General features: G+C 48.8%; 8 protein-coding genes across 8 annotated transcripts; 6 read left to right on the top strand and 2 right to left on the bottom strand.

Moving 5' to 3' along the window:
* Positions 1-1,122: 1,122 nt before the first annotated feature.
* CI109_104105 (uncharacterized protein) lies at positions 1,123-2,886 on the top strand (the record flags this gene model as incomplete). The annotated part of the gene is made up of 10 exons (XM_032004149.1): positions 1,123-1,367; positions 1,423-1,496; positions 1,570-1,692; positions 1,855-1,892; positions 1,945-2,007; positions 2,075-2,159; positions 2,213-2,266; positions 2,319-2,417; positions 2,486-2,727; positions 2,785-2,886. 10 exons carry the CDS (start codon positions 1,123-1,125, stop codon positions 2,884-2,886), a joined length of 1,125 nt encoding a protein of 374 aa, XP_031861751.1.
* Positions 2,887-3,634: 748 nt separating this feature from the next.
* On the top strand, positions 3,635-5,678 carry CI109_104104 (uncharacterized protein; the record flags this gene model as incomplete). Its single annotated transcript, XM_032004150.1, has 5 exons — positions 3,635-4,293; positions 4,411-4,482; positions 4,542-4,635; positions 4,700-4,970; positions 5,029-5,678. The coding sequence occupies 5 exons, from the start codon at positions 3,635-3,637 to the stop codon at positions 5,676-5,678; spliced, it is 1,746 nt and encodes a 581-aa protein (XP_031861752.1).
* A 277-nt stretch (positions 5,679-5,955) lies between these two features.
* Positions 5,956-8,321, bottom strand: CI109_104103 (uncharacterized protein; the record flags this gene model as incomplete). The annotated part of the gene is made up of 9 exons (XM_032004151.1): positions 5,956-5,982; positions 6,051-6,106; positions 6,165-6,259; positions 6,366-6,478; positions 6,572-6,702; positions 6,770-6,935; positions 7,012-7,048; positions 7,106-7,804; positions 7,855-8,321. The coding sequence occupies 9 exons, from the start codon at positions 8,319-8,321 to the stop codon at positions 5,956-5,958; spliced, it is 1,791 nt and encodes a 596-aa protein (XP_031861753.1).
* Positions 8,322-8,492: 171 nt separating this feature from the next.
* Positions 8,493-9,490, top strand: CI109_104102 (uncharacterized protein; the record flags this gene model as incomplete). Its single annotated transcript, XM_032004152.1, has 4 exons — positions 8,493-8,519; positions 8,569-8,994; positions 9,054-9,353; positions 9,410-9,490. 4 exons carry the CDS (start codon positions 8,493-8,495, stop codon positions 9,488-9,490), a joined length of 834 nt encoding a protein of 277 aa, XP_031861754.1.
* A 318-nt stretch (positions 9,491-9,808) lies between these two features.
* On the top strand, positions 9,809-10,963 carry CI109_104101 (mitochondrial 54S ribosomal protein uL29m; the record flags this gene model as incomplete). Its single annotated transcript, XM_032004153.1, has 3 exons — positions 9,809-10,271; positions 10,342-10,514; positions 10,586-10,963. The coding sequence occupies 3 exons, from the start codon at positions 9,809-9,811 to the stop codon at positions 10,961-10,963; spliced, it is 1,014 nt and encodes a 337-aa protein (XP_031861755.1).
* Positions 10,964-11,380: 417 nt separating this feature from the next.
* Positions 11,381-12,505, bottom strand: CI109_104100 (uncharacterized protein; the record flags this gene model as incomplete). Its single annotated transcript, XM_032004154.2, has 4 exons — positions 11,381-11,518; positions 11,574-11,650; positions 12,306-12,381; positions 12,452-12,505. 4 exons carry the CDS (start codon positions 12,503-12,505, stop codon positions 11,381-11,383), a joined length of 345 nt encoding a protein of 114 aa, XP_031861756.2.
* An 8,282-nt stretch (positions 12,506-20,787) lies between these two features.
* On the top strand, positions 20,788-22,820 carry CI109_104099 (uncharacterized protein; the record flags this gene model as incomplete). Its single annotated transcript, XM_032005172.1, has 6 exons — positions 20,788-20,988; positions 21,181-21,425; positions 21,482-21,922; positions 21,990-22,200; positions 22,276-22,590; positions 22,656-22,820. 6 exons carry the CDS (start codon positions 20,788-20,790, stop codon positions 22,818-22,820), a joined length of 1,578 nt encoding a protein of 525 aa, XP_031860406.1.
* Positions 22,821-23,538: 718 nt separating this feature from the next.
* Positions 23,539-24,761, top strand: CI109_104098 (uncharacterized protein; the record flags this gene model as incomplete). Its single annotated transcript, XM_032005173.1, has 5 exons — positions 23,539-23,586; positions 23,707-23,848; positions 23,966-24,145; positions 24,236-24,412; positions 24,478-24,761. 5 exons carry the CDS (start codon positions 23,539-23,541, stop codon positions 24,759-24,761), a joined length of 831 nt encoding a protein of 276 aa, XP_031860407.1.
* Between the last annotated feature and the right edge of the window lie 56 nt (positions 24,762-24,817).

Below are 24,817 nucleotides of genomic sequence, written 5' to 3'. Positions count from 1 at the left end.
GCGCAATTCACGGGACGGACGGACGGACGGACGGAACGAAGGTGTATGTATGTATGTATCTACGTAGTGTAGTGTAGCGAGGATACTACTATATCTACAAGGAGGAACAGGCACCGACCGACTGACTGACTGACTGACCTATTGCGGCTAAGGGCCTACGATACACGACAGATCCGAACATGGTTATCTTTCCCACGTCGGATGGGATAGAGGCGAAGGGTAGGGTAGAAACTCATAATCAGATTAACGGTACCTTTTCCCTTTTGGTTAGAATCCCAGTTCCGATTGCTCATCACCTGGTAGCCGGGACGACTGAGTTGTAATATGATATGGAAAAATGGATGTATGTGCAAGACAAGGGAGAGCATCGCCCCCGGCAATGGACTATGAACAAGTATGGCATACATACATACATACATACATACATACATCACAAGCACGACTTCAGATCAGCTGTACTCCTGCAGTACAAGCACGAGCATGAATCCCTTCAAAGCACGACCGCTTTGCCGACTTGCACAAACTTCGTTCCGCGGAAAGTTAACCCTCCTTTTCCTTTTCCCGCTTAGGCTTCCCGGTGGCGTACGTACAAACTCGCTATCATTGTGCCTCTCAAGGGTATTGAGCGGAAACATTAGCAGCAGTAGTGCAGTGCGGTGCTGGTATACCACCTAAAGACAGTCGCGCATACATACATACAGCAAGCAAGCATGTTGCAGAGGACAGGATAACAGGATAAAATAACCTACATTTAGGTCAAAACGAAACGGAACCCCTGCTTTCCTCATATTCATCACTGTCTAAAATCCCTTTTTCGTCGACCCCACTGCTAGGAGTGTCCTTCCATATTGAGCGATCAGTGAAACCATATTCGGCCGACTTTGTCTAATCAGATAACCAGCACCAGAGCCGGAGGGAAAAAAGTTTACTGTAACCCGTGTCTTTTTCGCCTCGCCCTTGACCTCGAGAACATTACAAAACTGGAATCCCGTCCGTGCGCATCTCAACTCCAATCGTCTTTCTCTTCTTTGTCCTTCTTCTTCTTCTTCTGCCAGCCACATATACTTTCCTATCTTTAGTCAGTCGAAGCCCATTCAAGAGTGCCTATCAAGTACATTCAGTATGCTAGCCCTCCTCTCACTCTCCATCCTTCTCTCCGTGACCTCCGCACATGTCCTACCCCTCACTCCAAGAGGCGGCGGCGGCAGTAGTTCCTCTTTCCCTCCAAAACCACCCGCGTCGAAGAATACCCCCAAAGTGCTTGTGTACACCTATACGGCGGACTATCGACATGATTCCATTCCTACTGCTATTCAGGCATTGAAGGACCATGGATACGACTGGAAGATCGACTTCTCCTTCTCAGAGTGAGTTATCGGAAGAGGTCCGTGCGCAGGGTGTAGCTGACGTGAGTGGTCGTAGGAATATGGGCGATTTCAAGGATGACAATCTGAAGCACTATGATGCTCTCATGTTCGTCTCTGCAACCGGTGATGGTGAGTACCGACTCTTCCCCTTGTGTGTCCCGCATCGAAACGGAAAAGGAGCTCACTAATGTATCTCTCATAGCCCTCGACGCCGGTGGCCAGGCGGCTTTCCAGAAATATATCCAGTCAGGTGGTAATTATATGGGTGTTCACGCTGCAGCTGCGTGTCTCTACAGCGATGAGTACTACGGCGAAACACTTGGTGGTGAGTATATCTGTTAAATCCTCACCACACACAAGCCGTCTCTTCTGGCATCATCCGTCCTCTTACCACTTCGCCGTCCTCTCAAGTTTTTTCGCCGTGTCTTTTCCACTTCTGAAACGCTGTCCCGATCCATCATTTCGCTGACACGCATTCCTCGTTTAGCTGGTTTCGACTACCACCCCAGTCAGCCACTGGATGCTGTAAGTTTCCCCAATCAAGTCTGTCACCACCACTGATCACTTGTTCTCGCAGACCTTTGTCAAGACGAACATTTCACACCCTTCAACCCAGAATGTCCCCGACAAGTGGCGATACGTGAGTGGCTTCGCAATCGCAATCAGAAGGACGTATGCGCTGACCTGAATACCCTATCCCCCTTCAGACTGAGGAAATTTACCATTTCGGAATGAACCCGGAGGATAACGGCGCTACCATTATTTTGGGTGTTGACGAATCGAGCTACCACAGTGAGTGACAGATGCTGTTGATATTATGATACCCACTGACTCGCCCCCCTCAGACGACGGTGTCGGATCTGGGTACAAGACCCCGGCTGGTCAAAACCCCCCAATGAGTGAGTATACCTCTTGCGTTCTACGACATGCCAGAGCTGACTGATCCTGCAGCTTGGTTCATGGACCCGCCCAAGACTAGCAAGCCATACCAGGAAGGATGTTCGAAAGGCGGTCGAACGTTCTACACCGGTCTCGGGCACACCAATGCGAGTAAGTCAATCGAGCCCATCCTGAAAGAGCAATTAGTGAAAAGCACAGGCTGATCAACGGTCCAACAGCCTGGCAAGACAACATCTTCATGGACCATATCATGAACGGTCTCGTCTGGACACTCGACGGAGCGTCAACTCGGGCGTACGGCGTCGGCGTTGTCGGTAATGATCAAGCCCCCGCTCCATCTTCCGACCACGATTCGCATCAGTCGCAGAACCAGAAGGGGGCAGCAAACGTTTTATCCAATTCAACCGATGCCAGCGGTTCCGCATCCGCATCCGCAACGGGCTCGATCCAGAAAGCTGAGGTGAGCGAGTACCTGATCTCCCTGATGTAACAACGCTGATACGGTGCTTTTCTTCAGGCGGCGAAGTCTGGAGCAGAGAGAGGGACACGATTGGGATGGCTAGGCGTTGCTGGTACGATTGTCATGGGCTGCGGTGTCGGTTTGTTGGCTGTACTTTGAGCGGTTTGATATCGCAAGGACGATGTGACCTGGAGTCATCTGTAAAGATATAGGAAAGACGGAGACCGATATTGAGCGGCAAAGGATATATAATATATAGTTTGATCATAGCATGGGTTCGTGTTTTATGTTTCGTAACTTTCAACGTGTATGTAACGATATGATATGATCAGATGGTCGAGTTGTATTTGTTGTTATTGTTGTTGTTTGTTGTTGTTGCGAGGTGTAGACGATGGGAAGGTGCAAGCTGCTGTGCTATCTATTGACTTACGGCGGATAGAAGAATTGCCAGAAGCGGTGATTTTACGTGTTGTGTATGTGTCATTGGGTTGTTGTCACCGTACTTGGTGTCAACCACTTGGGATCGTAACACTCAACCGAAGTAGATAGAGCTTATTCAGAGGTCTGAACCGACGTATTCCAATCCTCACTCATAGTCTCAACAACAACGAATATCATCTCCCTTGACAATGCCAACGTAGTCGACAACATCGATCGAGCACAATCATATTAGTTGCTGTCGACGCACAGTGAAGGATTGCCGTTCTATATCCGCGGTTCAACCTACGACGTTCGCTACAACCCCCGACTCACCGTTCAGATTGTGGCTATCACATTCTCATTCCTTTCAGCCTCTCACATCGCATCTCACCTTCACCTCTAGGAATATCAATTAATCAAATAGAGCCATCAACAACATTATCATCGTTGTTGTTCAATACCCATCGGAATAGGGATAATCGGCAGAATGAACACGCCTCCTACACCACCTACACCTTCATCCCCACCTACTTACACCCCTTCCACCCTTTCTCGCCAAGCATATCCTCAACCACCACAACCGCCAGCCGCTTCTCAACCTCAACCACCGTCATTCAGACAACGTAAATCGTCTACCATCATCTCGTTCACTTCGATTGGTGGATCAGATAATGGAAGTGGAAGTAGTACAGGCTCTATAACACCAACGACATCACCGGTTAAAAACACCTCAACTCTACCCATACATCGAACTCTCCCAAACGAAAATGACGAAGACGAGGATGAATCAGAGGAGGACGATGGTGGACGTTCTGGTTTGAAACCATATGATGGACCTCATATCTTATCATTACCATACCATCTGCGTAACAATCATCTCGAACGGATAAACTCAGCTTCATCAACCGCTTCCTTGGCTGAAGAAGGAGAATCGTCCCCGCTCTTGACAGTCAACGAAGATGGTTCTGCCAAGACAAAATGGTATAATGGACCATTGTTCGTCACGGCCGTCAAATTGGGAATATTGTTTGCGATCTTTACGACGATCGTAGTTGGGACGTTTTGGTTTGGAATGCCAAAGTTGGATAAGGAGGATAAAGGGGTGTTGAAGTTGCCAAGATCATTCGCGGATCTACAAGCGTTAAAGTAAGTCAAATCCTTCTTTCTTCCCTTCTTCTCCACATCCGCTCGTATCACCCGTACGGAGCAGTTGTAAAGACTTGTTCACGAACGTCGTAGGGTGCTGACAACCTCCCCTTTCAGCTCTCTGTTCCAAAAATACAAGAACTTGTATCCTCTGCGCCTCCTCGCTTGCGGCGTCGTGTCCTATCTCTTGTGAGTGGTTGTCGCGACTTGTCAATCATGGCTATTGACCAATTCTGATATCGTCGCAGTGTACAAACTTTCTCCCTCCCCGGTTCCATGTACATCTCCATCTTATTTGGCGCCGCATACGGTCTTATCTACGGTCTGCTCCTGTCATGTTTGGTGAGTCCGCTGTCTTACGCTGAACTTGAAGGAAGAGAGCCATCCACTAATTCCACCCACACAGTGCGAGTCTGTCGGATCCCTCTTCTGCTATACCCTTTCATCCCTCCTCGCTCCTCCGCTCCTTACTCTCCCATTCTACCGTGCACGAGTCGAGACGTGGCGTACTAAGATTATGGGAGATCCCAAGAAGGGCAAGCAGGTTACTTGGGATGGTGTATTTGCTTTCCTCATCGTCCTGAGGATCGCCCCTTTCCCACCGCATTGGGTTGCCAACTTTGTCTCGCCTCATCTGGGTATTGGACCCATCTTGTTCTGGGCAAGCTGTTTCATTGGTACGTACTTGGGTTGCGATGCTCGACGACGGCGCAAGCTAACTCTGAACTGTCGTAGGTATCGCACCCGTTTCTGTGATCCACTGCACGATTGGATCTTCCCTCGACAGTATGACCTCTGCGGCCGATTTCCACCTCCTTTCCGTCCGGAACATCCTCGGTCTCTGTGCCGTCGTCGTCGCCGTCCTGATCCCCGTTGGACTAAAACGAGTTTTCCGAAAAGATCTCGGTGATTTGGGCGATGCAGAGGAAGTCTTCACGGAGACTGATCGACAAGAGAGGGAGATCGACGTTCCAGCCGTTGGAGATGGAAGAGCACGACGATATCACGCTATCGATTCTGGTGTCGTTCTCGCTGCTCCTTCCACAGGAGATGGATTGGATATGCGGACTAAACTTGTCAAAGGAAAAGGAAGAGCGTTGGAGATCATCCCAGATGGGGATGAAGAAGACGATTATGAGGAAGATCAAGCGGAATCATCGTCGTCGGGTCGAGGTGGTGGAGGTGGTTCGAGCGATTATGAGATCTATGATCCGAATGGGAGATTGGATAGAGTCGAAGTTAGAAGAGCACCCTATACTTCCTTGAGAGGATACGGATCGATCCAACCTCAGCCGGTTAGCGTACCCTTACAGGCGGATATGGCTATCAGAGCAGAAAGGAGGACTTGGTGGCCGTTTGGTGGTGCAGGTGTTGCGGTTGAGTAGAGCAAAAGTGGGATGTTCACTTTGTATGTTACGACACTTATTGTATTCGCTTTTATACTTGTGTATTGTATCGCGGCAGTCAGTATCTGGTAGTGAGAACCATCATGTATGATTATCTGCGATTGCAAGCTTGATGTCACTGTTGGCTGCGCGTGCCGTTGTTGAAGTGGATGTAACCCATACAATTGGATAGTGTCTATATACAAATACAACAGGACAGCTATCTACCATCGCATAGCTTCAATGGTTCGACCAGATGAGCATTCACCAAATTCATTTAGTTCATCGAGATCCATAGCCAGTACTGAGAGCGCATCAATCATCAGCTACCCACATGGACGTGACGGCAGCAAGTCCACTGTCTCAGCTCACTTTCTCAGTTCCGGGATTGGAGAACACCAACTTTGGCTGGAACATCCTATCGAATACTGCGACGGGACAAACTGTAAGCGACGCGTTCCATTTCGAAACGCTGAGCTAACTCACAACTCATGACCCATGTCTTCGCAGCTGTTTGACATAGTGGATGTGGCATCACCAAGCTCGGATTGGTGGGGAACGTTTCTAGTTGTCGCAAGCACCTATCCAGAACGTATTCCATTCAGCTACGGCACATCCATCGCCCAGCCTCGACTTTGTTATGGTCGGACTGGAGTGTGATGTGAGTGTCGATATGGCCAGACTCACCTGAAAGCGACGGAAGGCTGGGGCGGACCATAGCGACAAACTGCCATATGCGCTTGACGCCATTTCTCATCAAGCTGGGCTTGACACCTGGCAGGATCTGGACAGTCCGCTCGCTATCGCACATCGTCAAAGAGGATTAGTGTTCATCCGAGATTACACTAGACCGCCCATGTGCTTGTGCAGAGCCGACCGAGCAAGACACTCACACAGGTATATTCCTTCTTTACGTCTATACTGCCCAGCTTCAACAGCCTTTCCAAGAACCAATTACGTCTCTTTGACAACTTCAATTGGGTCTGCTCCGAGAGCGTTTCAATCTCGCTCGAATCCCACGTCGCTATCATCGTAACCCAAACGATCAACATCCATCCAAGCAAGGCTGAATTGTCGGGCATAATACTCACGTTGATCCAGGACGAAACGACTAGCCTCTCTGTACAATTCTGCATTGCCATGTTCTTCAGCCAGACACAGTGCCATGACTGGTCGACCGGAAGCATGGGTGAGGAGGAAATGCTCGCATAGCTTCTGCAGGGCAGGCACGATAAGCTTCGATGACAATGCGAGGAGCTATAGGAAGGTCAGAGTCAAATTTAGCACTTGCCATACTCGAGTAGAAATGGGCTTCTGTAAACACGATACGTACATTTTCCACGTTGGTCCATGTCACTCTGCATTCCAAACTACATCATACTATCAGCAAGTACCTCTCGCACAAAAGTCTGCACTACCACACCCACTGAGGATAAGCCCAGAACAGGAAATCCTGAAAAGCAGATGCAGATTCTTCATGCAGTTCTACAACGGCCTCTGCTCCATTCTCGCGAACACGACTTGTTGAAGCTCGAAGTGGTCGGATACTACTTGAGAACGAAGGGCGGTAGGACGATCTTTGAACAGTTGGTCGTAATGAGGTGTTCCTATCGGTAGTGACGGTCTCAGTCGGTCCAGATTGTGGCGGTGACATTGCCGCTGGGTTTGATAACGTCGACGAAGACGATACTTGTTCCACTCTTGCATTGCCCTCAACCTCGCTCAAGGTAGGCGTGTTCTCTTCCAGTACATCACCTATATTCCTCACGTCGCTCAGAGGCGTGTTGGGCGATTCTCTCAGATCTCTTAGTATATCGGCGATAGTCGAACTGTCCTCCGTTGCATCAAGATACACACTATCTCTTCTTCCTTCGCCATCCTCATTGTCATGATCATCGTTGAGGATTGAGTCGGGGTGACTCGGCGGACTTCGGGGCCGTAGGCGCGAAGAGTGCCGTTGGCTGATTGGAGGTCGAGCATGCGATACAATGGATGTGATAGGCGCCGGACTTGGTGGGTCTGTATCTGTCGGAGGAGATGAGGGAGGATGATTCGGCACAGAAGGTGGCTCGACATAAGACGACGATAGAACAGATAACGTGTCCCCATGATTCGTCTCGGCCCAACTGGGTGCACATCAGCTCGGCAATCGAGTGTCCTGGTTGCCATCACTCACTTTCCCTCCAGTAATCCTTGAAAAAAAGGACTAGCGAACCATAAGATCTCTTTATGACACCAGAACTCGTTCCGGCCCACAATCACTTTGACTTTACCTGGCATCGCCGCATCATGCAAGAACGTTGGGTGAACGCTTATCACCTCGTCATATTCACGTTGTCCTCCTCTCCCTCCTACCCCTTCATCATCGTCATCTCCACTCTCCGCCTCGGCCGTCCCATCATGACCCTTCGCTCTTCCATTGAACGGTTCCGATATATGTCTGTTATGACTAGCGGACGAAGTCAGTTCGTCGGCAGAATGGTGCCATCTTCCAAGGATAGTAGGACGCGTCTGAGCTTGCGGCGGAGACGAAGTCAAATGACCGTGATGTTGCGACGTCGACGCATGTGCAAGTTGCGGATGTGCAGGTGAACGAGGTGGATTTCGCGAGATCAGGAGATGGGAAGGGTTGGATGTTGACATCATCTGTTTATGTTGAAGAGATGTGATGGAGAAAGAAGGAGGACAAAGCGAGAAATGGGAGGAAGAGTGGACGAGCGAAGTGGAGGTTGGTCAGTGACAACAACAATCGTCCAAAAGTGACCTTTTCATCTTTCTTTTCGCAATACATCGTAACGCATAACGAACGGAAAGATGGCTTTGCTGGCCGGTACCGTACAGGTGTGTAGTCTATCCTAGAAAGGGCACATGTATGCTGACACAATTACAGCCACCACTCCTCACCCTACTCTCATCTACCTCTTCCCCATCCCTTTCTCCATTGTTCGTCACTCACACCGACCCTTCGTCTTCCTCTTCGCTCATCACTACGCTCCAAGACTCAATTCCTTCGTCTGACACTGATCAGAATATCATCCCACGAAACGACTCGAAGGGATCAGTTGCACACAACGTCGTGCATATCCAATCACCAAATATCGCGGATACCTACATCCAGGCTGGATGTAGTTTGACAGAGTCGAGAAGACGATTGGCGAAAGGTAAAGGGGGAGAAGACTTGCCACTAGCACTGGGTGTGGAGCTGCCTTGGGTGGGTATGCAGGTGAAACGATTGGGAAGGAGACATATGAGCTTCGAGATTGGGTTTGTTGATACCCGAGGTAGAGAAGGGGTCGTGCGCTGCTCGAGCTTCAAGGTGGGCTAGCTCGGGTCAATTGCTCGCAAGCGTACGCTGATGAACCTCATTGTGCGCAGAAATCTCCCACCGTTCACCCTTATCGGGATCCACCGCTGATCCACCTTCCACTAACTCTGCCTCACATCTCCCCTTCACAACTCACACCATGGCTTCATATCTCTCTCGATCTCCTTTCTCTGATCCCGTTATTCCCAAGCCTGCCACGACCTCAGAAGCATGCGCCAGATGACGACCATGACAACGACGATTCGGCAGCGAGGAAGAGACGGAAAGTGGCTGAATTGCCTTCTGGCAGTTTCGGCAGCGTGACGTATGTCAGGGTGTATGCAAACTGCAGAGTCAGACGGATATGGTTTGTAAGTCATCACAGAATATATCTTCAAGAGCCATAGACGCTGACGGTGTCATACAGTCTGCGGAAGGCGAAAAGACGATTGAGACGATGGGGAGGAGTGTGAAGGAAGAGTGGGGCTTATATGCCGCTGAGACATGATTCGTGCACCTCATCATCTCTATAGCATCCTCATGTAGCCCTCGCACACACGCAAGTTCTGCTACTTTGTGCGCTTGATACTGTTGCATGCATAGTCTTGTATACATCGCTTGTGATTGCCAGTGTAAGAGGACGCTCTAGGTGCCACATAATATTTCTTGTCCCTATTTTCTTGAATTTCTCCGCGAATGTTGAACCCGGTCGCTTCTTGCTTCTTGCTTGCCTTGCATCTTGACCAAAAGTCAAAAGGTGTTATCGCTCTAAAGTATCCTCCTTGACCTACTTGAATCGACAGCTCTCGATTAGACACCCCGCACCATGTCCAGATTACCTCGAATCACCCGCGCCTTGCGATTCCTTCATACCGAGGGTCGTCAGATTGATCACACCGGACCGTCCACCTCACCTTCCCCTCACTCCCATCTTTCTCCTTCAGCAACGTCGATCCACCCTTCCGCGCCTGTCCCTCAAGTCGTCGATCCCATCCCTACATTACTGTCTTCCCGACCCAACTTCACGCCAAAAGGTCGACCTATCCTCCGAAGACCCGCGCGAGAAGTGCCAGTGACATTACCAAACGGCGATCCCGAACCTCCATTCTACCCCCCTCCAAGTGAATACTTTGATGGACTCGACGACAGGAAGAAGGATCCTCATCCGTTATGGCAGTTCTTCCACGTTCCAGTCAAGTCTAGAGCGAGGTTGGGACTCGACACTCCTCCACCGCAAGAGATGGGAAGTTTGGAAACCTTGGGTAACGATGATCAGAATTTGCATAGTGGTGAGTATATCATCTTCCAGTTACAATATAGGATCAGAGACGCTGAGGCTAATACAAACTTGTCTTGCAGGTCGATCATGGACTGCTGCAGAGTTGAGACAAAAGTCTTTCAAGGACTTGCATACTTTGTGGTACGTTCTCTTGAGAGAGAGGAACGTCCTTGCTACGCAGAGGGAAGAACGACGAGTACTCAGTATCGGATCAAGAGTGGATGGCGAGTTGCTCATGAAGCGGGCGTTCCGAGTGAGCCAAATCTCTCCCCTCTCTCATTGAAGTGAAGCAGAGAACGATGGCTGAAACTTGGTTGTGTGTAGTGCCGAAAAACCATGGCTAGGATCAAGTATGTTCTCAACGAACGACGACTCGGTCTCATCGCAGCTGCCGGTCCTCATCTCAACACCGAACCTACTCATATCCCATGGTCCGCTTCACCCACTTCCGATCCTGCAGGTGCGACAGCTGCCATTCGAGGCGAGACGGATGTCCCTCTTCACGTGCTTGAACCTTCTTCCTCGTCTCCTTCATCGGTCAGGGAACAAGATCCCAAGGGCGATAGTTTCGTAGAGGATGAGGCGGTCAGTGAGGAGGAAGTAGAGTCTAGAGATGAAGGGTTCGGAGGTGGCAAGGAGGCAGAGGAGTTTGTCAACGATATCGAGGTGACAAAGGATGGCAAGGTGGAGAAGAAGGAGTAAGAGTGGACTTGATGCACCATTGACTTCATTCAGACGCAACCGGATGGGACGCGTTACTCATATCATGCCTCTGGAAAGGTTTCTGAAGCTGAAGCGTACAATGACTGATGAGTACTGAACACGATCTCACTAGTCACCTCATCAACGAGTTCCTTTATTACAGCTGATGTAGTGGATGGCAATGGTCGATGCCTCATATCACTCGAGTATCGTTTCATCGTTACTGTAAAATTCATCTCACACACTGGCTCTCGCTGTTAAACTACGGCACCTCAAGGGACCGACAGAAGGATCATGATAGTGATGTACGGAACTACCTAATAACATTGTACTGTCACACCGTCGAGGGTACCCATCGGCGCTTCCCGAATTCGAAACAACTGCTTGGAACGCACGAAGGGTCCGCTGCTCCAACGTTTATGTGAATCTCGATAGGTCCCTCAGAGCTGTATTCTGCTGAAGGGTTTCGTTCATATCGGACTGAGCTGAGTCTGTCGACGATGCATTGTTGGGAGCAGAGCTCGAAGTGGGAGCTGGCGCAGGGACCATTTGCCACTGGGTCAGGAAAGAACTCTGCATTGACGAGACAGGTGATATGTTATGCACTCACAACAGATGCGGTTGATGGGTTGGGAGGTTGCTGGGAAGCCATGTTGCCTGGCGTTGTAAAATGTGATGTGAAGTGATCTAAATAAATGGGCTATATGGTTGGTATGTTGGTCGTTGATAGAGAAATGAGAAGAATATCACCATCTCCACCTGTCTTTTGCACCTTGCTAGAAGGGCATGTCATTGGTGAGGCAATGTGTTTCCTTCACTCATCTCAAACATGTAGGAGAGCTCCCTTCCTTTATGATATGTATCCTTGTAGCGACAACTCATGTCATCTCAGAAAGGTTGGTTGCAGCACTGGTGGGTATGCCATAGACAGTGGGGCAAGTGTGCTTCTCATCAAACCGATGTTGGAGGTACAGGTCCCCACAGAGACTCTGAGTGTCAGGTGGGGAATACGACATATTTTGAACAGAGTACTTCCATAGTACTTGTCATGCCAGAGTGATGGGAGGAAAGGTACTTAGTGTCAACCATCAAGCAGATCTGTCACTTGTCACTCAGAGATCTTCGTCATATATACTCAACAGACTAATGCAACTAAATATCATTGTGAAACTAACACCTCACTTCCTGTATCTAATACACAGATGTGTATCTGTGGCTCAGCATCTGTTCAGATAATTGTCGTTGCAATTAGTGATGCAATCTGTTTGTTGATCCGCTGAACCACTAGGATTGTCCAACTCCATTGAGTCTTGTGCCCTGTATCCTGATCGTGTGGACCCACCAATACTGGGTGAGCGCTGGCGCTGGTATCCAACTTGGGATGGTGCATTGGCTCCAACTGCAGTTGTTCCGCCACCCTGTTTTCCCCATCAGCTCAGCACCTTGGGCTGGTGAAGAAGTTGGTATACAAATATCTTGAACACTTACACTAGAGGGGGCACCAGAGGTTGAAGCATTGGAGACAGTGGAAGTTGTAGGCATTGTTGTTGGATGTAATGTGTATTGTGGCAGCTTATTTGGAAGTGACTGTGAAGTGTAGGTTGATGAAGGTGTTGAGAGTTACTACAGTTTTCGCCGCCATTTATGTCTTGCCAGAAGGGTACCTTCATAGCAACGCAATGTGTTTCCTTTGCTCTCATCAAACATGTAAGAGGTCTTCCTCCCTTCACCACTGTAACTTCTGCCAGGAAGACAGTTGATGACATAGTGTGTGGACTCTCTTTGTTCTTGTGAAACACCTTGATAGTGCTGTTCCCTTGCAATTGTGACACAAGAAGGCTCATCACATAGTAGATGTGCTTTTCACATATAGTGACATAAGTCACTGAACAAGCCTCATAACCTTGCAAGATTTATTGATCAAGGGTGCTCAGGTAGGGAAGGAGGCAGAGACATTTGCAAGTGTTGTAGAGGTGCTGGCCAGCCAAAGAGGAACAGAGGAGAGTCAAATTGATCAATAAGCTCTTGATATGGCATGGATGGTGTAATGAATTACAGCACATTTGATCCTACAAGATATGTTCCTGTACCTTTGTTTGTATCTGTCTCGGTACCTGGCACTGTAGAGACATCTGCTTAGTGATGTGGCAAATATTGTCGGTGGCAAACAAGGTATAATTCTCCACCTGTTCTGTAGTCAATTCTTAGTTTCCCCAGTTAAAGATCCCTATCTGAGTCTCACTCACACAGTCACACAGTTGATGTCAAACCCAACATCTTGTCATGACGGTCACTGCCACATACATCACGTGACCTACAAGATCCCGACGCACTTGCCGCTCTACTCGCTATTCGTCGAACTCGTAGAACTTCATTCACAAACCCATCTATTATTTGGTACAATTCGACGAACTTGCCGAGTTTTAGAATATCACTCAACGTAGATGGACGGATGGATGAATGGATATATAGGAGAATGGCTATTCTCATCTTTGTACTCTTTTCCTTAGTGATTTCCCGATTGAAAGTCATACACCGTACCTTCGCTATCGCTCTTGACGATATCACTTAGCCTTCAGTCAGTCCAAGGCCACAACGCTCATCCTGAGGTTGTTCTCTTCGGATTCTCGTCGTTTTCGTCATTCTCGCTGAGTATCTTGTCCATCTCGTCATTATAGTTGACGCCCTTGGGCGAATATCACTCAACCTTGTCTCCGTGGTGTGATAGGGCCTCATTGACTGAAGCCTCTGTTGATCATCGTGACACATCTCTTGTTGTCATCACTACCCCTGTTGTCACAGCTGTCACCACTGGCACTGATACCTGGATCAATCATACAACAAGTCTGAAACACTGTCCTTGTCATTGGACACCTCCCATATTCCTCAGTAATGATGTGACACAAAGTTTCATTTCTGGCCAGCAATTAACTGCATCCTGTCCTTGTTCTACCTCATCCTGTTCCTTGTTGACCAAAAGTTCCAATCAAACATTGTTGACTCTCAGAAATGTCAACAGCTGTTTGCATAGCACTCAATACAATAACACATGTACTTATCCTGTACACTAATCCACTAATTTGACTTGAGTTCTCTTGAATTCCAGACCCACCACCAATACTGGATGGTCAAAGGCATGAGGGCATATCAATGTCTATCTAAACAATGTGGACAGCAATGTGCACAACGTTCACAGCATTCCCAACATTCACAACAATCCCAACATACAACGCCTACACAACAAGTGACTGTCAAACACAAGTCCAATGGGCAAAGGGCACACTCGATGATTGGACAAGCTGCTCGCCCAGCCAAATCACACCCAAACTCCGCTGTCCTCTCCATGCAGTTGCCTGTGTGTTTACAGCACTTTGCTGTCCCTTCCATGCAACTCCTTCCTTCATCTTGTTCAGATGGTACCATACGCATTTCCTGAATGCTTTGGTATTGCAAGGTGGTCACATCATATGGCAGATTGGTATCCACTGTTGTGTAAGCAGGTGGTGGCTCACGAGGCATATCAGCTTCCTCTGCTGGTATCACTAAGATTGAGTGTGAGTGATGCAGTCCCGAAGGGTTGGAAGGGATTTCTTGATATTGGCGGTCCCAATAAGATGGGCGATTAATGCGAGCAGAGTTGACTGTGGCATTGAAAGATGTGTCTGAGACATTGTGCGTATCCTGTGGGTGCCACTCGCTCACCCCTGCTTGGCTGCCCTCAGCAGAGCTTGTTGTCCCTGCAGTTGTTGGTCCATTGTGTGTGACTTTGCTCGAGAGAGAAAGGGTATGAGAGGCAGATTTAACATCACTGGCAGAAGTGGGAGGAGACATTGTAGTGATCTGATATAGCTAGTGGTCTGATGTAGCTTGTGGAAGGGATGTGGGAGTGCTGATATCTGAGTGAAGAGTCACACTAACTGGAAAATGGGTTGTCTTGCGTTGTGGAGTGAGATAAAAAGAAAGAAACCACCTGTGCTGGAGTGCCCCTGGACTGTGCTTTATATGTGCTATATGAGGGACAACACAGGTTAAGGACATCAAACTGTGTTAATGTTGATACAAGTCACAAATCAGACCTCCTTTGATACATGCCTCCTACAGGGGTTAATCAATGGACCAATGATCTCCATGCAGTTCCTCTGTGGTTCTGCCTCCTTCACGATTGTGCCGTATTAAGATGGAGTGTGATACACTGCCTTGACTAGCCATGAATGTCAGATAGAAAGTGCTTAGTCTGCTCAAACGCGTATGGAAGTTGTGTTTCCTTTGCTCCATCTCCTCAAAGAGAAGTATTTTGTCATAAGATACAAGCATAGTTGTATCACATTGTCTGTCTTTTGTGACTGTTCAGCTGGTGAGTGTCAGAGGCGGGTCCGTTGACGAGCCTAAGCGGGGAGTACGGGTTACGAACAGTACAAAGTCCTGTACCGAATTGTACAAGTCGAATACCGAATGTACGAGACTTGGGGTCGACTACCAGATCGTGGTACGGGTTCCACAGTAGTGAACTAGACAGAGGAATATACATTCGTCACAGGAATAACTATGTACGAGTCCTGTGCTCATGTATATAAGTATCAATGATGCCAAAAGAACCGTGGGAACGATTAGTCAGTCGAATCGGTCATCTCCTACGACGGCTGTCGCCGAGCCGATGTCGAACTGGTTCCCGTTGGCTAGCGAGTCGAACTATTCGGCGGCCGAGTCGAGGTGTCACGACATGAGTCGTTCGCTCAGTTGTACTGGGTCGTGACAGTGAGTACAATAGGGGAAAATGCACAGGTGGCAAAACAACACCCTACCTCTTGTGATAGACAGCTTTGCTGACTGCACTGGGGTGTTGGCTTTTTGACAATCTAACATGCAGTGTCATGAATCCACTTTGCCACTTCCAAGCACACCTCCCACTTTGGACTGACATCGTACTGACTTGTACCGACATTGATCCAAACTCATAAAAGACTTGTACCAACATCATACCGACTCTTACCAACATTGTACCAGACTTGTACCAAACTTGTACCGACATTGTTGTAGGAGACCCCTTGATCTAGTTCTGTCCCCCTTTAACCCCCCTAGTCCGTGACAGTTTGTGACATGGAGTGATGGGCGGGCACAGTCTAGGATCATATGTCAGATATATCAAAAACTAAGGACATACATGATCACAAGTCTTTGTAAGCACCATTGCAAGTTGGGACACTTTGAATGCGGCTGCAAAGATAGGGGAACACCACGTACACAATAGGTATAAATCCATGATTTATCTCTCTCCTCAGTCTGTTCTGATGCTTGGGTCACCCCAGGTTCACTCTGTGAGCCTTGGCTGCGTTAACAGCCGCAGGATTGGGCTGTGTGAGTGACACACACCCCACACAACCCTATGGCTACTGCTGAAGGAACAGCTACAACCATTGCTGCCCCAAATGTTGTGCATGCAGCACCCTTTGTGATACACTTGCAAACATCATGACAGCGGGTTTGTAGTTGTGCAGGGTGGTGGTCACAGTCATTAGCAAACGGATCGTACAAGTCGTCAGCGGGGTGATCAGAGAGGGCCATGGCTGGGTGTGACTGAAACTGTGGCACTGTGGCGGTATTATCGTCTGAGCGAGCAGAGTGACCAGCGTATGGGATGATGGGACATGAAATTTCTTCATTCTTGGATGATTCTTATTGGCAGTGCGGGATACATGTGTGTCTGTCTGTGTAGCAGGAAGTGTGTGACTGGTGGCATCCCTGTGTGGTGAAGTTTGCCCTCCATGGTCAGTGGAGACAGGTCCCTTCTTTTGTGATAGCTTCAGCGGGGTGTTGGGCAATCAAAGACACTGCGGTCTGAGTGTGTTCAATGGTGTTGTGAGATGACATTGTATTCAGAATTTTATTGCTTGATGCGGGTCGAGAAGTGTTCAAGTGGAATTGGAGACTGGATGATCCTCCAGACTGCATGGCAACCTGACTAAGTTGCACTCTACATCCTTTGTCGCAACGTAATCGTCATAGAGATCCATTCCTCTACAGCTCCACTGAAATGACTCTACAGGGGACTACTCAAAACATGTTGCGGGCAATGTTTGCACCGAAACGAGGTGATAGTCATCCTTCGGAACCACACGAATAACCATAATCATCTCCGCTACTGCCCCTCAAACCCCCTCGATCCCACGTCGTTCAATTAAGAGCCTCAACTGCTGCAGTAGGAAGATTACAAAGATTAACTGGAGACTACTGTCCACTGCCTCGTCGCTCTGACTAGTACGGTATCCTCTGTCCCGTGACTCTGATTGCTCGTACGCTCAATATAACAGTTCGGAACTCTCGTAATATCTCTAGTTTCTAGTTGGGGTACAAAAAACAGATTTGCAGCAATCTTCCTCTCGCCTCTCATCAGACGTCAATGCCGGCAAGCCAAATTCCATACTTTGAGTACCTCTGTACGGTGAATCGCTTCCACTGTGTGACGGTGTGGTGGCCTCCATGATTTCGTGAGGCAGATGGGGCGATCCAATCACAGTCGTCGCCGTTGAGTGGCTGAATCGAGAGTGAGACGGCGAAGGCGGAGGAACCGTGTCTGTAGTGCCGGTGTCTGTCGCAGCTGCAGACTGTGTCGATACGTTCGACTGTTCGAATTCGTATCAGCCAAGTGCCATACATGTAGGAGAAGAAGGAACATGCCACTTACCATAGAAGTTGCGGACATGGTGTAATCGATGAATTGTTGCAAAAGCGAGGGTATAGCACGTAAGACTGGAGGGTGAACGCAGGAGGCAGGGCTTGGGTTTGAGTGATGAGTACTGTATAGCAGCACAAGAGGCTGGCAGAGCACTTCGCCGGCCTTTATACCTTGTCCGAGCACCAAATTGGCCCTGTATGTGCTATCCATTCTTGGCATATTTCTTGTCAAACGAGCCGTCTGTCCGCTCCTTTGAGCCCATGGGTAAGATCGTTAGGATCCCTTGTCGTCGGCTCCTTGTCTCAGGTTGTGAGAAGATTCTCGATGGCCATGTCTTCTTGATCTGAGTTTTGCGTAAAGAAGCAGCTTGTTGACCTTACGCGTATCAAGTGGTGATGGTTCTATCGCGGCTTTCCTTCCGAGAAGGCTTCTTCACACACAAAGTGTTTTAGATGGGTCAAGCCCCCAGACGGCATCCCGATGCGCAGCACTCCATACATTAGCAAGCCAGATCGCACCAGTCGAGATAGGAACATGTATTGAGTGGTCCTTGCCACTTCCGGGTGCATCGGATGTCCATACCTTAAACCGAGTGCACGACCTGCATCGTAGAATACCGCGAAATTCGACGACTTTATTCATGCCACTACTGCAATCCCCACTCTATAGCATACATTCTACCACCCTCTTCGCATTAGCCCCGTATTCTAATGTCTCGACTCTTACATCCGCCCTCTTCTCACACAGCTTCTACCAGACAGAGTGATCAGTATGGGACCAGGATGACACTATCGTTTGCCACCCCCAAAGTACGAGGAGATATGAAAACCGGAAAGACACGAAGTGTTCTCTCCCTTGGAGGTTTTACGGTCCCCAGATCTCCGCCTGATCAGCTTGAAACCGGCAGTAGGAGGTCGAGCGGTGGTTTGAGCATTCTGTGTGCCAGGCTGAGATGCAGTCAAGCCGGTTGAAGTGCCAGTGCAGGTGTTCGTATTGCCATCAGCAGCAGGCGAGGTGTCGGCGGTCGTGCGCGCAGAGAAAAATGTGTCACATGTACTGGAAGAGAGCCCAGTGGATGTGCGGTCGATGTTCGAACGACCATCTGAGGGTGTGTTGTGCGGCGACATGGCTGTTGGGTTCGCTGATCTGGTCGGCACGGTGGATGTCACGGTTGCCAGGTAGAACTGCGAAAGTGTGTGCTGGTGTGCTTGGGATGATTGTAGGATCTTGACGAAGAAATGACGGGAGGAGTGAGTTTAGTGTTGGGGAGATACACGCTGTATAGCTTTTGAAAAGGATTGATTAGCCCTTTGACAATGGGCTCCGTGGTCTTTGAGACGCGTCACAGATGAGCGGACCCTTTGTGTCCTGTCACCCGTGGACTCCAACTTCGGAAGGACCAAGGATCTCTCCAGCAGAAGCGATACGACAGAACAAGCCTGTTTCACAAGTTCAAAGCGGTCAGGAGGGCCTCGTGGATAGCTTGCCACCCTTGCATAGCATCAGCAGAGACAGCAGACCATGCAGAACGTGACAACGGGGCCGTTGAGTGTGTGTAGTTCGACCTCGTGGCAATCGGTGTTCCTACAGAAGTCATCTGCGAGGCGCTTCCACATGGGTACGATCATCTTCGCTTCAACGGTGATTCGAGCATCTGGCGCAATCATTAAAACAGTGGGTTTTGCGGAATCTGACCGGTCTCCGATCGGTGTTGCTCGTCCAATCGTGTCTCAGCCAACGTAGTTGTCGGTGCATTGCGAATTGATGGTTGGGGTCGGGTCCCTTGATGGTGCATGCATGGATGGAGCCGCATAACGACGCTCATGAATCAATACCTAAGCGGCTGTCGCCGTCTTATCGTCTCATCGTTAGAAGGCAGGGTACAAGATGGTTCGTTGTCGGTTGTGGGAAGCGGGAGCGCAGCATCAGTGATATGAGAGAGAGGAGAAGTAGTGAGACCGAGCTATATTGTTTATACGATACCGTGGTGGGAAACGTAAGGTCAGCGGTGAATGATTGTCTTGTTTACGCTTAGCCACGCCCAGCTTGGAATGACGGTCTTCATCCTGCAAGGTCCCTTTCGTTCAGTGTTAGTCCAAGCAGATATTTGAGACTCCATGAAATCCGTTGTCCTTCTATCAAACGACTGCGTGAGGTCCCAATCAATTTTGCTGCCTGACCTGTATGTGTGTGTACTGCAATCGTAATGTGTCGGTGTTCAATCTGATCATTTGAACATGAGCACTGTGAGATATCAAAGGCCAGGCGTGGTCGTAGCATCATTTTTTGGCTTTCATTACCTCGCCAGTTCCTCACTCAAACCGACGATGTGCTAGTAGTGGTACGAGGTTAAGCATGACGACGAGAGACCGTACGATTACAAATTCTGGGGGTCTACGTAATTGCAGTGTAGTAGGGGGGAGTATTGGTAACTGGTAACTGATAAGCTAACGTTAATCTTAGCGCCGGTGCTCAACCCGCGTCATGCAACCCTCAACTCGCTGCTCACGATGATCACCAATGGGAATCACAAAGCACTTACATCCTACCGGGGGCCTGGGAAAGGCGATAGAGTGGAACAGAATTACAGCTTACGAGCAGCACTGTGCCTTGGATCTGTACAAGGTTGCATCTTCCCACAGTCGACGTTGACTCAATACTCAGCATGAAAGAAGGGAAGTTGGTGTTAGTGACGATGATGGGTAATCTTACTATTCCCGATCAATAGAGCACTTGACCATATTGTTCTTCATCGCTTCTACTCGTGAGCTGTTCAAAGTATATCAGTTGTCCACATTACTTTTCGTTTTCATGTTGGACTGAAGAAAGGTCACGCCTCCGATCGACAGGTACGAGCGAACATATCCGAGACAAGACGAAACATCTCGTACACAACCAACATTCCAGCCCTTTTGACAAGTTCCGTACACCATCCGAACTCGAAAGTTTGTATAGCATTCTCTACAGGATTGCCGATCAGACCGGGGAACTCTGTCCTTTCTACTTGACGAGCTTTCTTGGGAGGAGGGTGCACAAAGGCGAGTGAACCCAAGATAACATATCTTCGATGGCGGCACCGTGTAGCGAATTCAAGTAAAAAAGGAGGAGGACAGCAAGAACAATTATATACCGAGTTGTACCCAAAGACACCATGTCGACTGTGCCGGAAACGCCGCCTCGCCAGCTGAACAGTGCGACGAACAGATCCGGAGTGAGCAGTGAACGTCGCGCAAGCGCTACTGCTTCGATGGGACGTAGAGCGTCCGTCCGGTCCGCTATGGCTGGGATGCAAAGATTCAAGCAGAGTTGGATCAGCATCATGATATTGAAAGGTGGAATAGGACTAGGACAGGTGAGCGCACGGTCATCAATCCATCAACTTCTATATCTTCTCCCTATACATCTCCTCTTTCTTGCTCTCTGCCTTCTTCCCCTTCCCCTTGTTTTTTCCTGCTTTCCATTTACCTCTTGACTCGTCTATCTACACCATGGAAAGAGCTCAAATTGTGCCTTGGCCCTGTGGTCTCTCTTCGCATTCCTGAAGGTTGCTACCCTCCTGACCCTTCTCATACTCGCCTCCGTCCTCTCTTCACCTCTGCATCACGACCAAACGCAAGATAAACGATCGACCGAATGTCCACGTCCGCAACTATTCCAAAGCTGGATGGCAGTCCAGATTGTCCGATTGACAATATGTTGGTGTGTCAGTGTTTGGGTCTGTTTACGACGGAGAAGGATACATAGGCGGAATGAGGCGTTCACAGAGAGTATTCAAAGACCGACACACGAGTGAGTGGTTATGTCCTGCGCGTAGGCTTGAACTGATGAGTTTGACTAATCGCTAGGCGAATGAGACGACTTACTACTCCACCTTCTTTGACGACACTGTCGACGAACACTGCGGTTGAGCAGCCATCCCCTATATCTGATCATGAGAGTAATCCTCGTAGTCCCGAAATCCTCCAAACGCCAAACGCATCATCATCCGATATCTCACACCGTACCTCAAGTCCCACTTCGCCATCACCTATGCCTTCAGCGGGGAAGAGACGGCGTGGTAATAGTCCTGTTGTCATAGATGTTTCTTCTGATCCAGGACATGAGCTTGGAGACTCGGGCCGCGAGGAAGAGACACTGGAAGTTAGAATCGAGAGGGCGGAACCTGAACCTATGGGAAGGAACAGCTTGCACTCGGCAAGAGAGATTGTTGCCCAACGTCGAGAAGAAGTGGTAGAGCTGGGGAATGATAGTGATTGGGCAGTTGCATTCGACAGATGGGCACCAAAGTAGGTCTTCCATTCACCTTTCCTCTTCTTACCTTGGACTTTAAAAAAAAACTAATCGCGAGCGCAGGATCACCAAACTCCTGGGTCTCTTATCCTCGATCCTTTTCATACTTGGCAACATCTTAGTTTTCCATCCTCTTCCTACGACGCCCTCATGCTATACCGCTTCGCCAATGCTGTGGTGGGGCGTCATGAGTGTGACGGGAGTGGGATGGTTCTTGCTGGCACAGGTGCTAGTCATGATCCTAGTTGTTGGGATTGGTGGCTCGGTGGTATTGGTGAGTTCACATTCGGCACAGGTCAAGCCGAGAATTTGCGTAGAAACCTTCGCTTATCGTACGGTCATTTCACAGGCCATACTGCGCAAGTTCGGCTTAGTCGCTCAACCCCCAGAACCTGTACCTTACCGATCTCCACAACCATTACCTCTCACGCTACAAGATTTGGAGAAGATCAACTTGGTCTGCTATTTACCGACTTCGTCCGATGTGTTTGGCCCAGAAGAGGCTACCTCAGTACGAGAGTCAGCCCTACCTTATCGAGCTATACGACTGAGCGAAGATCGAGCGACCTGTGCTATCTGTCAGGAGAATTATCTTGTGCCTCCTCCTGGTGATGAGCACACGGCAGAAGCGTTGAGGCTGTTAGGTTGTGGTCACGTTTACCATGTGAGCCGTCTCTTGCTTTCCATACGTGCTTCTTTTGACGTCCAGCTAATGACCATGGCATAAAGGCAAAATGTATCGACGAATGGTTGTTACAAGGCGCAGGAAATTGTCCGTTCTGCAACAGATCAGTGAGGGAGATGTTGGAAGAACGTGACGAGAAGGAGGTGATTCAAGGGTTGCCTCCAGCAGTAACTCGGGGCAGATTCTTGAGAAGATCAAGGAGCAGATGAGATATCAATCACAAACGGATTAGGGTCGAACCAGTTCGAGTACACGAGCATCATGGTTGTTGTATTGTAGCATAATTTTGACACGGAAGGAGACGCATACATGTAATCTTTAGCAAGCGATCGTTGATGACGTGGGCGAGTGCGAGAGTGGTTTGTCCAGACGCAAATCACCGAAATCCGACGGAGGCCAAAGACAGTCTACAATAGAGTCACAGCAGCTGAGTATCAAAGTGATAAATCATCAATTACTGGATCGTCTCTAAACCGCCGGGACTGACTATTTAGGCGTAATGTGATGTGATGGTGGGAATGCTGACTGATGACTGGAGATGAGCCGCGGTAAGCGAGTGATTTGTTATCTCTGTCCACGGATCCGTACGTACAGCTGATCAATAAACTTCCGACGGAAAAGGACTGATTACAGATGGTATAAATAGATGCACCATCTTTACTTTGTTCCCCATCTCGTGTCTTGCACATCATAATCCAAATCTTCTACACACAGTCAATGCCTACTTGGGTACGCTCTGTATTCCTTGCTGCTTCAATCTTATTACTCGCTCTAGCTTTTGCGCCAAGTACTGTAAACGACAACATTTCAGCGTCGTCTCCGCTTATCAACAAAATTCGAGCTCCGCTCATCAAAGCACGAGCGATTGCTCAGAGTCATCTGAACCTCTCACTGAATTACAAGGTCAAGTCGAATTCATTACACACAATGACAAACGCTACGAAACGAGGCGACGTCTATTTCCTCTCTCACGGGGTATGTTCTCCTTTCCTCTTCTGTCCATCCCCACCACCAATCATAGTCTCAAGGCTGTTCTGTCCCTTGTTCTACACTAAAATGATGACTGGACGCTAATCTTACCGTTGTACATTACAGGGTCCACCCATGATTGAGCAATATCACGCACCACCATATCATGGCTGGAAGAAATTTGGCAAACTGTTATTGGGGAACAAGCCAAAAGGAATCGTCGTAGTTTCTGCACATTGGGAAAATTCATCAGGTTCAGGTGTCGTTGGTGAGTCTGTCCCCGAGCCCCCCCGACGACTATGAATCTTCATTCATCGTCTTCGATCTCACCAAGTCTCTCAGATCTCATGCTGATTATCCCTCTTGTGCGATTTGTTACGCATAGTGAACAACAACCCTTCCAATCCCCTTTTGTACGATTTCTACAACTTCCCCGCACATTTCTACAAACTCCAATTCAAATCACGTCATGAGCCTGAGTTCCGCTCAAAGGTGATCGAGACCTTGAAGAAGGGTGATATCCCCGTCAGTGAACAGAATAGGGGTATCGATCATGGTATTTTTAGTGAGTACAAGTACTAGAACTCGAGAGCCGTGTCGATCTGTCTTGGAACGTCTCCTTGATCGTACTGACACATCATCATTTATACTGTAGTCCCCTTCATCGCTGCTCTTGGTGAATCTATAGATATTCCCCTACTTCAAGTTTCACTCCCAGCCTCATCAGATCCCCACGAATCTGTCAAGCTTGGGAAAGCGCTCTCTGGGCTGAGAGACGAAGGATATAGTGTGATCGCCACCGGTCAGGTGGTGCACAATCTTCGTGATCTGTGTAAGTGTTCTTCCATCTAGTGCTCACGTATGAGAATCTAACTGATGCGATCGCCTAATTCGCAGTCTCCGGCACACCAAGCACTTATACGAAGCCATTCTTGAACGCCGTCACTACTGCTGTCAACTCCCCTGATCCAGTTACCGAAACCTTGAAACTCGTTTCACACCCCCTGTACAAGAGAGCCCATCCTACAGACGAACATTTCTTCCCTATCTACGTGTCTCTGGGTGCTATAGCGCCCGAAGACAAGATCGAAGAGATCTACGTCGGCATCGTCGACGTTCAGGGAAAGACTGTGGATAACAATGGCTTGGGATGGGGTATGTGGCGATGGTCCTCCAATTAGAGTAAAGTACAATGGGCGACACCGATGCAAATCTACGATAATCACATGGTGAACAT

The sequence above is a fragment of the Kwoniella shandongensis genome, chromosome 7, assembly GCF_008629635.2.
Source record: "Kwoniella shandongensis chromosome 7, complete sequence".
Taxonomy (NCBI): domain Eukaryota; kingdom Fungi; phylum Basidiomycota; class Tremellomycetes; order Tremellales; family Cryptococcaceae; genus Kwoniella; species Kwoniella shandongensis.
This window is presented reverse-complemented; position numbering and strand designations above follow the sequence as displayed.